Below are 14,555 nucleotides of genomic sequence, written 5' to 3'. Positions count from 1 at the left end.
CAGCCATTTGTGACAACATGGATGGACATTGAGGGTATTATGCAAAGTGAAATAAGTCAGAGGGAGAAGGTCAAATACCGTATGATTTCCTTCATTAAGTAGTAGATAATAACAACAATAAACAAACACATAGAGATTGGATTGGTGGTTACCAGAGGGGAAGAGGGGAGGGAGGAGGGTGAAAGGGATAATTCGGCACATGTGTGTGGTGATGGGTTGTAATTAGTATTTGGGTGGTGAACATGATGTAATCTATGCAGAAATAGAAGTATAATGATGTACACCTGAAATTTATACAATGTTATAAACCAATGTTACTGCAATAAACAAAAAATTTAAACAAAAAACAAAAAACTTGGCCTATGAATCTTTCCCTGCAAAAAAAAAAAAAACTTGGCCTATGTCCAGGGAGCAAGGAGCCTGGAAGATTCTCAAGCCGGTGTGGGGGGGAGGTGTCAAGGGCCTTCCGCCTTCATGTCTGTCCTGGAGCGTTGCCCAAGACGGTCGAGCTCTCCAGTGCACGCTCCTCCACCCTGCCCCCCAACACCTGGTTCAGGAGACAGAGTCAGTGCGCCCTCTGGTGGGTACTCAGCGGCGATTCCGCAGAGGCGCGGAGATCGGAACCCGGGGGGAGCCCGGGGCGCTTGCTGCTCTGGAGGCCCAGGAGATAAGGAGGGGTAACAGCTGGCCTAGCTGGAGCCGCTGGGCCGCTAAGGGTGGGGATAGGCCTGGGCAGGCGAGTGTGGATCTCTCCGGTCGACCCCAGCAGGCACCCAGCAACGGGATAAACCTCCTACAACGGGATAATTTCTGACCTCAGAGGGAGGGAGAAGGGCCCTTTTACACCACTCCTAGAGGCCTGGAGGTCCACGAGAACAGCCGCACTCCCTGCTCCACGTGAGGATCCTCACCCTGTATCTGCTGGTACCCTCACGCACCTTCAGCTGGAGCGCCGGCTGCCTCCGTGGCAGGCCTCCAAGGGCCGAGGTGAGGGTGGGGTTCCCGGAGCTTGCGGCCTGGCTCTCAAGACCAAGTTCCTTTCTCCCAAATACCTGGAGTACGGTTTGGGAAAGGCATCCGGTTGGGCCGTTGGAGCCTTGCTCAGCCCACTCGCGCACTTTATCTCCAGTTCATTCATTCATAATTCGTGAACCCTAGTAGGGGTGGGGTTGGGGGTGGGAGACATTTATCAGTGAAATACAGAAATCTCAAACTACAGTGGGGACCCCTGCTACGGAGGGAGATGCCTTGAGAGGGGAAAACCTGGAGGGAGAGCAGGGGGTAACTAGGGCAAGGGTGGGTTGAGAGGGGAGGAAAGGGCGCAGATGAAACTCGAGTGCAAGGGCCCTGTGGCCCCAGGGAAGGTTACTATTGCTGGAATACCGGTAGGTAGACGAAGTAAGCGCTTAGATAACCATTCATTCACTAAGTCTTAAGCAACTACTACCTGCCAGGCTTTGGGGATAAGCCTGTCCTAGTGGATCTGATGCTCTCGTGGGTGGCTGGGGGTGTAGTAGGGAGACAATAAATGACATATTAACTGTGTTAAAAGTTGGTTTAGTGCTGGGGGAAAGGAGATACGAGAGCCGGTTGGGGGACGGGAGTGCGGATGGTTTAGTATTAATGGGTGATCTGGGAGGACCCATCTGAAGATGAGTAAGGGAGCTCAGCAAAGCAGGGGCCCTAACGTTATTTTAACGAATTCAGTTTTTCAAGAAGAGTCCAAGAGTCGGGAATTGTCATGCGGGTGGGGCGGCCGGACGCGGGGGAGGGTTTGGGGGAGCTGCCCCCCACTCTGCCAGCCCCTTGCCTCGGATTCACTTCTCAGCAGGGAACTGGACACACATGAACAGGTCTCCAGTGGGAATGCGCTCAGGACGGCCAGATGTGCCACACTGGAGAGGTCACCTCAAGAGGGAGGCTTCCCGGAGGACCGGCGTGGAGACCTGCGCTGAAGGAATAGGGAAGGGCCTAGCGCGAAAGTCTAGAGATTGAGTGGGTGGGGGAGCAAGGAAGGGTGAGACCGAGATCAAGTGACGCCCGGATGGCCTGGCAGGGACGCCGGGGTTCTGTCCTGTAGAAGCAGGAGCGCAGACACGAGCCCGACAGGGAGCGATGCACACCAGGGGAGTTTTGGGAGAGCCAGGAGGTGCGGGAGGGAAAGGAGGTGGCTGCAAGGGCGTGGCCCGGAGGAAGGCTGGACTCCGCCTAACGCAAGCGCGCTCCAAAGTGGGTGGGGGAAGGGCCTTACCTCGCTGTTGCGCCCCGCCCCGCGAACAAATATTTGACATTCCAAGCTTATCTGGAGGGGGCGGGGCCCGAAGAGCGACGTTTCCCCCTCCTCCCGGGCCTAATTGGCTTAGCGCTTCCGGGGGGTGGGGACAAGTGGGCAGGCGCCCAGGTGGGCGGTCCCGAGAGGGGCTGCCGGGCGCTGACACCCGCCTACACCCCCAAAGGTTGTACGGGCCGGGCTCGTAGCCCGAAGCTGCTGGAAGGCCTACCTACCTCCCACTCCTTCCCGGCCGCCGTGTCCTAGCGCGAGTCATTTCCATCCCAGACGCCTCGGTCTCTTTATCCGTCAAGTAGGAACGTGCTACACTGTGGGTTCAGTGGACAAGGCTTCGGCGGCGCCCCCTTCACCCCGGACTGTTTCGCTCTCTCCATTGTCCGAAGGTCCGGATGCAGCGCCCAGCTTTTCCGAAATCGCGAGGTGCGGCTCCTGCCTCAGTTTCGGCTGTGGCTTGGCAAGCCCATGTCTGCTCCCGCCGGGCTGGAGTCTCTTCTTCCCGCCAGATTCTTATTTGGTTTGTCAGTCACATAAATGGGAGAATTTGGAGAAGTTCGGGAAGCCTGGAAACGCGCGGTAAAGGAGCCTCACCAAGTTCGACGGGGCGGAAGGGTGCTGAGAGCCTTCCACGCGGACTGTCCGAGTTGAGTTGCTGGTCCCTGATGGAGAAGAGGTGGAGGATCTGCAGTCTGCACGCGCACATGTACACATTCGCCGCTAGCCCGCACCCACCAGTGCGCTCACATCTTCAGGCAACGGGCGCGTCATCAAGGGGGGAGTGCGACGAAAACAGGCGGGAGCCCCACGTGGGGTAGGGATGACGCTTCAGTCCCTGACTATCCGGCTCAGCCCTGTTTAGGAGTGCCCCTCTCGGGACTTGCGGGAGCGGGGGCGCGTCTTCCTTCTCCCGCACCTAGGGCTGAGCACCTCCGGCCCACAACGACCGCGCTTTGGCACCGCGGGCACTCCCTGGAGCCAGGCTAAGGCCCGGTTTTCGCACATGTGTGGACAAGCCCTGCCCTGTGACTTGTGGTGACACCTCCCAGATCCCGCCCCACGACTCTGGTGATCCCCGCCGCCCTCCCCTCCCCCAGTCGACCTCTGGTGATTCCCCCACAGGCCTCTGGGTGATACCCGGTAACGCTCACCGCTCCCTTTGACCCTTAGTGACTTCTTTCAGCCCCAGATCGGCCGTCGTGACCCCCACAGCCCCTAGACGGCCTCTTGGTTATTTTCACAAGTCTCATGTGACCCTTAGGGACTGGAGAAGGCCCATAGTTTTGCACTTTCCTTGGCGGAGGCCTCATGTTGGGGAGTCGGGGAGGAATGGGGTCGCCTTCGAAGTCAGATTGGGCCGGCTGGGGAGTGGGAGTCCCTGCCCTGAGCGCGCGCCCAGGCAGGGCGTGTGAGCGCGCGCGTCCCAGGCTAGGTTCTAGCGGCCCTCCCCCACGGTTCCCGGGGCCGCCCTCGGTCACGTGACCGACGGAACCGACAGGTAACTCGCCCAGAGAGGGCGGGTCTCAGCAGCTCCCACTGCGCCAGCCGGGCCGCAGGTGCCGCCCCCGACACACGGTGTCCCGCCCAACCTGATCCGCGTCTGCCGTCGGTCGGTGCGTGCGTGCACCTCGTCCGTTCGCGTGTATCTGGCCGAGCGCCCCCTTCCTCTGCGGCCATGACTCCGCCGCCACCCCAGCCACCGCCCCCGGGCCCGAACCCCGCCTCAGACTCCGCCGCCGCCCCCGTCCCCGGGCCTGGACCCCTGGTCGTACTGTTCGGGGCCACGGCTGGTGCGCTGGGGCCGGACCTGGGCTCCGACGAGACCGACTTAATCCTCCTAGTCTGGCAAGTGGTGGAGCCGCGGAGCCGCCAGGTAGGGTGGAAAGGGGGCGGTGGGGTCCCCAGGGAACTTCAGGATCCGAGGGGCGCAGTGGTCGATAGGTTTTCCCCGCCACTCGCAGGTGGGGACGTTGCACAAATCACTGGTTCGCGCCGAGGCGGCTGCACTGAGCTCGCAGTGCCGCGAGGCGAGCGGCCTGAGCACCGACAGTCTGGCGCGGGCCGAGCCACTGGACAAGGTGCTGCAGCAGGTAAGCGCCGGGGCCGGGGTGAGTGGAGGCACGGCCGAGCCGCTGGGATATTTCCTGGCGGGAGAGGAGACAGAAGGCAGGCCTGCCGCGCCGCGACCAACTGGCCCGGGCAGTAGGACGGGTTCCTGTTGTTTGAAACTTTCAGCGACTCCCGCGTGTGCGTGTGTCCGTCTGTGCCGACCATTCCTGGGGGCGTCTTATTTTTCAACCTTTCCAGGGATCCACTTCTACTGAGGGGGTGGGCATGGAGCCTGCGAGACCCCTCCCAGAGTACCCGGCCGGCGAGGGAGCGAGGCTGACGTCAGGTCAGAGACCTGACCCGCCAGGTCTCCCAGAACAGCAGCCGGAAGCCGAAAGGGCCGAGGGGCCTGGACTTGGCGATAAGTCATGGTCCCTGCTGCCTGCGTCCTTGGCCACCCACCCGCCTGGGAGACGCTGGAGCGGGGGTGTAGGGCGGTGTCTGCCCCAGAGGCAGACGCCGCCAGGTGTAAGCTGCTCGTCTAGGCCTGTCCCGGCCGGCTGTCCAGGCGTGGGCGCTGTCCGACCCCGCCTGGAGGCTACCTGCCTCCTGAGTGCAAAGGCCTAGGGTGCCTCCTGGCCCTGGCTGAAGTGGGAGGCGGTTCCCATTGCTGTTTTCTTTTTCTTATCTGCATTACTGCGCTCACCCTGTGCCTGCCTCTTGAGTGTAATGAGTGTTAAGTGCTTTAAACGCACAAATTCTTTCATTTTCCAACAACTCTGGTGATTCCTGATGAGGAAACGGAGGCACAAAGATGTTGAACCTGAGTCTGTTCCAGAAGGGTTCCCAGGCTAGGCACCAGTTGGGGATTGTGCTGAAGGAGAGCTGCGTTGCCTTGCTCCACCAGCCTCAGATTGTAATGTTGTGGGTGGTAGGTTCCTGGGTCTATGCTTAGTGTTTATATCTGTTCTCCATCACGGATGGAGGCTGGGGGAGGGGCTGGGCAGCTTCAGGAGTGCCACCCCCTCCATGAGCAAACAGCTCAGTGCCAGCTGGTCGATAGAGTGTGGGTCAAAGCTCATGCTGCTTCTGGTGTCCAGGTGTGGAGTTCTGTCCTTGGAGTTTCTCTGCTCCTCGGTTGGTCAGACCTGGAGGCGGGGCTGCCGTTGACCATGAGCTGGCTGGGCCTCAGGCAGGACTGGGCCTCCCCCACTTGTCTGAGGGTGGTGCCTGGTCAGGGACAGGTTTAACCTGCTTTGCCCCGCCCCTTCCCACCTGCTTGTCCCTCTCCACCAGGTGTTTGCTCTGGCCCCACTCCAGACTTCTCCAGTGTGTGTGATGGGGCCTTGGGTGATATATGACTGCCTCCACTTGGCCTGGAGAAGGTGACAGTGAACTGGGGGCGAAGGGGGACATGGAGCCAGGCGCAAGAGGCGTGGCTACCTCCTCCCCAGGCATGCTAGGGCTGAACATCTGGCTGAACCAGCTTTGCAGCCTGAGCGCTCCCTCCTCCTGTCCACCCAGCTATGAGTCTGCTCTCTCCCCACTCTCTATCCCCAGTTCTCACAGCTGGTGAGCGGGGATGTGGCTCTGCTAGGCGGGGGCCCCTACGTGCTCTGCACTGATGGGCAGCAGCTGCTGCGACAGGTCCTGCACCCTGAGGCCTCCAGGAAGGTATGCCACTGAGGGCACAACAGGGGGTAGGGTTCCCAGGACCCCCATTGTTGTGGAGGTGGGCAGGGCAGTTCAGTTCCGTCCATTCATCCTCTCTCCCGTGTGCCCCCAGAACCTGGTGCTCCCCGACACCTTCTTCTCCTTCTACGACCTCCGCAGAGAGTTCCATGTGCAGCACCCGAGTGCCCACCCTGCCAGGGACCTCACTGTGGCCACCATGGCACAGGGTATCTGTGACCCAGCAGGGTTAGGGTGGAAGGGCGGCTGTAGGCTGTATGTGTCTGAGTATGCACATGCTGGTGGGTTATGTGAACACACTGCAAGTTTACATTATCTGCTGAGTCCTTGAGTGCACGTCTCTGTGTCTGTGCTGGCGTGCATTTGGAATGTGGAGATATGTCAACATATGTCTGGGCTGGGGATCTCTAAGGGCATACATGAGCTGGGCCAGAACAAATGTGTTTGCTGGGATTTTCCATGTGTCTGTGTAGGGAACTTGGGCCTAGATGGGACCAGGAGTAGCGCTGATGCTGGTTGCCCCAGGGCCTCTCATGCTGGGATTTCCTCATTGCTATTTCTCTGCTCATAGACTTGGGGCTGGAGACGGATGCCACAGAGGATGATTTTGGGGTCTGGGAAGTGAAGACAATGGTAGCTGTCATCCTCCACCTGACTGAAGGGCCCAGTGGTAAGTTTCCCCTCACTACCTGTCACCTGCTCTCAGGGCAGAGTGAATGCCTGTTATTTCCTCAAACTTCCCTTTCCCACTTGTTACCTTCTCTGAGAGACCACAAAGTGGAAGCCCCTTTGTCACCTGCTTATCCCCCTCAACTGTCCTCTTTTTGCAGAGCTTGGTGGGGAGACCCCCCTCCACCAGACCCTGCTGACCCCAATGCCATCTCCTCTCAGGTCAATTGTTTTTGAAGCCTGAGGTGGTAAAGCAGAAATACGAGACAGGGCCTTGGTGAGTGTGGGGGCAGGGGTGGGGGTGACAACAGCTGGACAACTCTGACCCTCTGCTCTGCCCCCACAGCAGCAAGGCAGACGTGGTGGACAGTGAGACTGTGGTTCGGGCTCGTGGGCTGCCCTGGCAGTCATCAGACCAGGATGTGGCTCGCTTTTTCAAAGGTCTCAACATTGCCAGGTGAATATGGCAGGATGGGTGGGCCCAGGAGGGCAGGCCTACCCAAAAGGCACTAACGCAGCACTGGCTCCGCAGGGGTGGTGTAGCACTCTGCCTCAACGCCCAGGGCCGCAGAAATGGTGAGGCCCTCATCCGCTTTGTGGACAGCGAGCAGCGGGACCTAGCGCTGCAGAGACACAAGCACCACATGGGTGTCCGCTATATTGAGGTGGGGCTTTGGGCTGGGAGTGGAGCAGGGCAGAGCTGAGGCCGGCCAGGCCTGAGACCCACGGTATATACTGTACCCACAGGTATATAAAGCAACAGGAGAAGAGTTTGTAAAGATCGCAGGGGGTGAGTGTGCTCCCAACCACACATAGCTCCTCCTGGTTCTTGGTCTGTGTCCCACTTCCCACTGCCCCTTGCTTTTCTGCTCCCCAGTGTGTCAGGTGTGGGTGGGTATTTGGAAGGGCACAAATTAAGTCAGTAGGTGATTTCCATGCTGACTCCCATCCCCTCCACCAAGGCACATCACTAGAAGTGGCTCGTTTCCTGTCACGGGAAGACCAAGTGATCCTGCGGTTGCGGGGACTGCCCTTCTCTGCTGGGCCAGCAGACGTGCTAGGCTTCCTGGGGCCAGAGTGCCCAGTGACTGAGGGTGCCGATGGGCTGCTCTTTGTGCGCCACCCTGACGGCCGGCCCACTGGTGATGCCTTTGCCCTCTTTGCCTGTGAGGAACTGGCACAGGCTGCACTGCGCAGGCACAAGGGCATGCTGGGTAAGCGATACATTGAACTCTTCCGGAGTACTGCAGCTGAGGTGCAGCAGGTGAGCAGCCAGGGCTTCCCCACTCCCCTATGTGCTTCTCTAGGGTGCCCCTTCCATCCCCTGTGGCCCTGCCCTACTTGGCATGACCAGCCTGTTGCTGCCTTCCTTACTAGGTCCTGAACCGCTATGCATCCAGCCCACTCCTTCCCACAGTGACTGCTCCACTGCTGCCCATCCCCTTTCCACTGGCAGCTGGGACCGGGAGAGACTGTGTACGCCTTCGAGGCCTGCCCTATACAGCCACCATTGAAGACATCCTAAGCTTTCTCGGGGAGGCAGCAGCTGACATCCGGCCCCAGGGTGTGCACATGGTGCTCAACCAGCAGGTGAGGCTGTTGCCAGCAGGGGGACACACATAGTTAGGGAGAGGTGTGTGGTTGGGAGTAAGGCACTCTTGCACACGATCGACTGCTTACAAGACAGTGTACACAGGGCCGGCCATCAGGCGATGCCTTCATCCAGATGACATCAGCAGAGCGGGCCCTAGCTGCTGCTCAGCGTTGCCATAAGAAAGTCATGAAAGAACGCTACGTGGAGGTGGTCCCCTGCTCCACAGAGGAGATGAGCCGTGTGCTAATGGGTGGCACCTTGGGCCGCAGTGGCATGTCCCCTCCACCCTGCAAGCTGCCTTGTGAGTGTCCCAGGGGCTGGGGAAGAAGGAGGCATGTCGGGGTCACCCTTCTGGCTGCCCCACCCAGGGCAATGCTGCGCTTACCATCAGATGGCAATGCAGATGCACTCTCTACCTCTGCCTCTAGGTCTCTCACCACCTGCCTACGCCACCTTCCAGGCCACCCCAACACTCATTCCCACCGAGACAGCAGCTCTGTATCCCTCTTCAGCACTGCTCCCTGCTGCCAGGGTGCCTGCTGCCCCCACCCCCGTTGCCTATTACCCAGGGCCAGCCACTCAACTCTACATGAACTACACAGCTTACTACCCCAGGTACCCTGCTGCTAAGAGAACTCTACAGTCTTGCCCCTTGTTCTGGTTTGGAGGAGGGTCATGATCCCCTTCCTGAGCCAGATAACCCAAGGTCTGCTGGAGCTTGGACTTTATTCTGAATAGACGACAGGTGTGGGCTGGCTGATGCCATCTATAAACTAGAATGGAGATGACTGTAGAGGCAGGGGTTTTAGAGAGCAGGAAGTGAACTAAGTACAAAGCAGAGGCAAGGGAAGAGGGAGGCAGGTCTTGGTCTAGGCCATGGATGAGACTGCACTACTGAACCCCTGCCTCTTCCACCGTAGCCCCCCCGTTTCTCCCACCACTGTGGGCTACCTCACCACACCCCCTGCTGCCCTGGCCTCTGCTCCCACCTCAGTGTTGTCCCAGCCGGGAGCTCTGGTCCGTATGCAGGGTGTCCCATATACAACTGGTATGAAGGATCTGCTCAGCGTCTTCCAAGCCTACCAGGTGAGGTGTGGCTGGAGGGCTTGGGGACCTGGCTGAGCCTGGAGCTCCCTGCCCTAAATCTCTGTCCCTTCTGCAGCTAGCCCCTGATGACTACACCAGTCTGATGCCTGTTGGTGACCCGCCTCGCACTGTGCTACAGGCCCCCAAAGAGTGGGTGTGTTTGTAGGTGAGGAAGCCAGGAGGTAAGAGCTGGCTGATGTCCTCAGCTAACATGTCTCCTGCGTCCAGAGAACCAGCGCTCTCAACCTGGTGGCTTCTTTCTGGCTTGTCAGAGCTCTCAGAAGGCACCCAGAGGAGCTCAAGCCCCAGCTCCATCCCTCACTTATTGCTCTGCCTGTTCACACCAAAGATGATGGCTGGACCCTGCATGCAAGGCGGGGGCTAGAATGGTGCTACCCTGCTCCTGATGGCCTGATCTGGGCCTCCTGAGTAGCACCCAGAGAGCCTTTGGTCTTGTTCTGGCTATGGCCCATGCCCACAGATTGTGTGGGGCTGACATCCACAGCAGGCTTGCTTTCTTTTTAAAAATATAAGCCCTGATGCCTTCAATGTATGACTCTTGGGAGCTTCTGAGTAAAGATCCCAATGTTCTACCTTCCCCTGTCCCTTCTGGTGGGGGGCAGGGAGGCAGAGAGCACTGGCCTCAGCCCCCAGGATACTTGGACCTCAGAGGCCACGTTGTGCCAGGGGAGCTAGCCCCTCTCCAGTTTGGCACAAGGAATATCAGATGGCAAAATCACAGGCTGTTTTTGATGGACTGTACTGCAGTTCCCCAGAGGACACTAGGGGGCAGGAGGCCCTCACACAAAAACTCAGGCTTGAATTTTAAAAGGGGACTTGATGCCTACTTTTTATGCACACCTTGGGCAGGCCAATTGTCCTGAACTCAGCAGACACTATGGAATGTCCTTTGCACCCATTAGAGGGTGCAGAACTGAAGCTTCAGAAGGAATTTGGAATTCTACCTTCTCCTCTGTAAAATAAACAAAGGTTCCTAACCAAGTAGACTTTTTAAAAGCCAAAGTGCCCTTGGCTTTGGCCCCCCCGAAGTGAGGGGCTCCACACCAGCCCCAGACGGAGGAAAACTCAGGCAGATTTCAAGGAGACTGTTGACCTGTCACCATTTATTATTTCAGCACTGTTAACTGAGGAGCCTGAATTGCTGGCTCTTCCCTTTGTATTCGTGTAAGGAGCACTGTCCTCCTCTAAAAGGTTTTAAAATACAAAATGTACAAGCAAACACAATCCCAAGTGCTGTAAACATAACTGAGAACCAGTTCCTTAACTGAACATCCATTTTATAAAATACAAGGTTTCAACTTGAGCCCTTCTGAGCCTTAAAGATGAACATCTGTTATGAATATCAAAAACAGAGCTTCACAGCCAGACTCAGCAGAGCTCTGGTGATAGTGGCTACCCCTGGGTGGGGGTGGGTTGCACCCCAGGCAGCAGCACCACATATGAACCTGAAGACATCTGTGACTTTTAAAGCTGTTTTCAGTCATGTTTCTCTGTGCATCTCCAGTAAGCAAAAGGCTGTTCATCCCATTCCTCAACCCAAGATCTAGTACAGGTTGGAGGCGGAAGGGGTGGGTGCTAGCACATGCCCCGTTGCTCAGTGCTGCTACTAGAAATCAATTTGCATAGTCCAATGAATGTGCTTTTTGTGTGTGTGTGTGAGGAAGATCAGCCCTGAGCTAACATCTATGCCAATCCTCCTCTTTTTGCTGAGGAAGACCGGCCCTGAGCTAACATCTATTGCCAATCCTCCTCCTTTTTTTTTCCCCCTTTTTCTCCCCAAAGCCCCAGTAGATAGTTGTATGTTCATAGTTGCACATCCTTCTAGTTGCTGTTGGATGTGTGCTTTAACACCCCTGTGTTGCGTAAAAATTTAAGTCTACCTACAAAGCCAAAACATAACTGACTTTTACAAAGCTGATACAAAACTGCTTACATAGTATACAATGCTCTATTTTAAAATTTAACTTTTATTTTAAATAAGAAAGCATTTCTAGTGCTATAGGCATCAAGGTATTTAAAAGGCATCAAAATCTGGTGCATAGCAACTCTGGATCATAGAGGTTTTTATTTTTGAGGGCAGCAGAGCAACCCCCAAAGGGTCTTGCAAGGGGATGTCTTGCAAGAACCTCATGTGAGGCAGCTACACCAGGGACAAGAGGGTGGAGGCAAGTCTGGCCAGCTCTCTGGAACTTTATCTCAGGGGCCAGCCTCCCACAACTCCTCCAAGGGAAGCTGTGGGCTTCCAACCACAGGCCCTGAAGCAAATCTCACTATCTACACTCTGTGACACAAAATTCACTTTCAAAGAAAAGATGAAAACACCCAGCTCCAAGAGGGACCAGAGTGATTTGCTGAAGGATATTTTTCTCTAACTAGTTTTTCTCTAACTAGTTTTAGAAGAGAAATCTAAAACACCATGGTTTAAAGAAAAAAAAGACCATACTTTCTCATCCTGGGTCAACAGCTCCTGTTGGTTAGAGGTGATGGGCAATGAGCTGGCTTCTTCCACCCAGGCCTCACTAGAGAATGCTGGCATCTAGGACCCACAATCCCCTGGAATAACAGCATCAAGCCTTTGACCAGCCCAGCACACTGTCTCACATGTAGGCACTCAAAAAATTTGCTTCCTGAATAAATGAAAGTACATCATTTCATTTGAATACATACTGCAAACTTCAGGGGCTTTGAAATAGGCCCAGGCCTTGGAACAGGTAACCAATCCCATTAAGGGGAGGGGTAAGAGCGGGTTTTGAAAAAAAGCACCCAATTTGGGCACCTCCTTTGGTAGACAGCAGGCTGAAGTTTCTTGCTGGCTCCTGCCTTGGGCGCCAGCCTCACCAGCAGCAGCACCAGGGCATCTTTGGTGTGGAGGGTCAGGTGTATGATGCTACCTCATTTCTGGATTTGCCTGACAGCCTTTCTGGGAAAAGGCTGGTTTTGAGGCCATGCAAAGGGGATAGGGTAGGCCAGAATCATTTTAGGCTGTAAACAGAATGAGGAATACGCTTTCCATGCCAGTGTGAATCTTAAAAGCTTCCCATCTGGGGTCCTGCGTTTTCTCTGCTCCTCTCCTGAAGCATAGCTCATTTATGCTTAGCTTCTGACACAGCCTGGCCTCTAGAGACAAGTCAGAACCAGCAAATTTGCCTAAGTGATCATGAGACTGTGGCTTCCCAGATTACAGAGCAGCCAAACGCAGATGCTCCCACTTGGAAAAGGTCTGGGACCAGAGGACAAAAAAGGGGAGAGCACTCCACAGCCTACTTGTTTGTAGGACAGCAGGAAATGAAAGCTACCAAGCTAAAAACCCCACCTTTCAAAGTCACCTTACTTGTAGCTATCTTACCCAAGGCCCCGAGGGAAAAAAGCAATTTCAACAGAGTCAGTATGGAGAGATTGCAGGAAGATTACCTAGAAAGTTACAAAAAGGCTATGCTCTGGAATGTCGTTTTATATTCCAACACTTCAATGATTGGAATGATCTCTTCTTATTTTATCTGTTTACTTTTACAAAGAAGTATGAGCTACATTTGGCTTTATTTCCTATAAATCTATGAAAGGCTTCAGGACACATGCTGAGTTTCTGAGGCATAGGTGTGGGCTTAGGAGAATTTTTTTTTCTTTTATGTTTGCCTCTGGAAGGTTTTATCAAAAGTTCCTATTTTAAAAATATCATAAAAGCTAAAGGGTCCTTCAGATGACCACAAAGCAGTACAAATCACCAATCCTAGCTAAGCAACCAGGTCACCTGCAAAGGCAGCACCTCTAAAATGGAGGAGAGCCTGCTGCATTCACACTCAAAGCACCCATCATATAAACGTATCCCATTTAAATATAAAACGCAAAGCTCATTTCCCCAAAGCTCAAAAAGCCTATGCTGCTCCTATTCTTTTACAAAATCTACCCAAGGCCTGAGGTGGAGGAATGCTCCTTTCCCCACACACAGTGATCCCAACTCCTGGCGCCAGTCCTGAAGGCCACAGAGTTGGAAACCCAAGGTCCAAGGATAGAAACATGCTGAGAAGTACATGGTGGTGGACACAAGGCTGCAGTGAGCACTGTCAGAGCCCGTCGGATCTTGCTAAATCCAGGGAATCGGGACCCGGGAGGGGAGCCTGCCTGCTCGCTCCTGTTGCTTGGGAAACAGAAATCTGGGACATGTCTCTCCCAATTATCTCGTTCACTGAAAAACAAGAAAAGGGATAAGGATTAGTGACCTCTGCATGACTGACCATATGATGCTCAATGCTGAGCTCTACTTCAAAGACATCTGTTCCCTTTTCATGGCTTTCTATAAAAGTAAAGGCAGTGCTTGAAGCCTGCTCCTGAGCTGAACAGATACGCCATTCCATAAGCTGTTCCAGACCTCTCTTTATCTCGCTTTCATTTCAGTTTGGGTTGGGAAGGGGGATGGCTGAGAGAACAGAGAAACATTCTTACCCTCACTGTACAGGCTCATGTTCTAGCAAAAGACAGGATACATATATATATTTTGTATAATTTATTTATTTATTCCCCCAAAGCCCCAGTAGATAGTTGTATGTCATAGCTGCACATCCTTCTAGTTGCTGTATGTGGGACACAGCCTCAGCAGGGCCGGAGAAGCGGTGCGTCGATGCGTGCCCAGGATCCGAACCGGGGCCGCCAGCAGCAGAGCGTGTGCACTTAACCGCTAAGCCACAGGGCCGGCCCAAGACAGGATATTTTTGAAATGTGTTCACCTTAATCTAACTTTTCCTTAATTTGCATCCCTTGAGGAGAGTTTTCCCTCTCTGATTCTTGCAGTGTAATTTGTATATAAAGTGAATGAAAATAAATGCTTTAATAAGAGTAAACCATTAAGATTTGGGGGTTATTTTGTTACCCCATGCTAATACAAGCATCTTTTATTATGTGGGGCATTTGTATTGTTTCTGATCCTTTAAGAAAAGGCTCTTTGGGCCAGCCCCGTGGCTTAGCGGTTAAGTGCATGCGCTCCGCTAACTGGTGGCCCGGGTTCGGATCCCGGGCGCGCACGGATGCACTGCTTCTCCGGCCATGCTGAGGCCGCGTCCCACACACAGCAACTAGAAGGATGTGCAGCTATGACATACAACTATCTACTGGGGCTTTGGGGGAAAAATAAATAAATAAAAATTAAAAAAAAAGAAAGAAAGAAAA

At 54.9% G+C, this 14,555-nt stretch overlaps 2 protein-coding genes across 7 annotated transcripts in view; one reads left to right on the top strand and one right to left on the bottom strand.

The window, feature by feature from the left end:
• The first annotated feature begins 3,793 nt into the window (after positions 1–3,793).
• ESRP2 (epithelial splicing regulatory protein 2) lies at positions 3,794–9,967 on the top strand. Of its 2 annotated transcripts, none has more exons than XM_058528091.1 (15): positions 3,794–4,157; positions 4,246–4,374; positions 5,894–6,007; positions 6,120–6,234; positions 6,597–6,695; positions 6,917–6,971; positions 7,044–7,151; positions 7,227–7,359; positions 7,442–7,484; positions 7,657–7,958; positions 8,072–8,284; positions 8,391–8,589; positions 8,717–8,903; positions 9,209–9,374; positions 9,451–9,967. In XM_058528091.1, exons 1-15 carry the CDS (start codon positions 3,960–3,962, stop codon positions 9,538–9,540), a joined length of 2,151 nt encoding a protein of 716 aa, XP_058384074.1. In that variant the 5' UTR covers positions 3,794–3,959; the 3' UTR covers positions 9,541–9,967. The 2 variants fall into 2 exon arrangements, with proteins under 2 accessions (XP_058384074.1, XP_058384073.1); XM_058528090.1 differs by having other exon boundaries at positions 7,041–7,151.
• Positions 9,968–10,478: 511 nt separating this feature from the next.
• NFATC3 (nuclear factor of activated T cells 3) overlaps positions 10,479–14,555 on the bottom strand; it is a 126,891-nt gene continuing 122,814 nt past the window's right edge. For 3 of the 5 annotated variants that reach the window (XM_058528084.1, XM_058528083.1, XM_058528087.1), the window contains exon 10: positions 10,479–13,578. In XM_058528084.1, coding sequence (XP_058384067.1) covers positions 13,457–13,578 — 122 coding nt within the window. In that variant the 3' untranslated portion in view covers positions 10,479–13,456. The remainder of the gene's footprint in view (positions 13,579–14,555) is intronic. The other 2 variants (XM_058528086.1, XM_058528085.1) reach the window with 1 other exon arrangement.

Source organism: Diceros bicornis, chromosome 32 (genome assembly GCF_020826845.1).
Source record: "Diceros bicornis minor isolate mBicDic1 chromosome 32, mDicBic1.mat.cur, whole genome shotgun sequence".
In the NCBI taxonomy this organism is placed as follows: domain Eukaryota; kingdom Metazoa; phylum Chordata; class Mammalia; order Perissodactyla; family Rhinocerotidae; genus Diceros; species Diceros bicornis.
The sequence above is the reverse complement of the archived record's forward strand: the minus strand, read 5'-3'. Positions and strand labels throughout refer to the sequence as shown.

Excerpts from the sequence above, each read along its gene's own strand:
- ESRP2 (XM_058528090.1), top strand. The coding sequence starts at position 3,960 with ATGACTCCGCCGCCACCCCAGCCACCGCCCCCGGGCCCGAACCCCGCC. Across the intron at positions 7,959-8,071 it reads CTGCAGCTGAGGTGCAGCAG|GTCCTGAACCGCTATGCATC; the intron begins GTGAGCAGCCAG and ends CTTCCTTACTAG. Across the intron at positions 8,590-8,716 it reads TCCACCCTGCAAGCTGCCTT|GTCTCTCACCACCTGCCTAC; the intron begins GTGAGTGTCCCA and ends CTCTGCCTCTAG.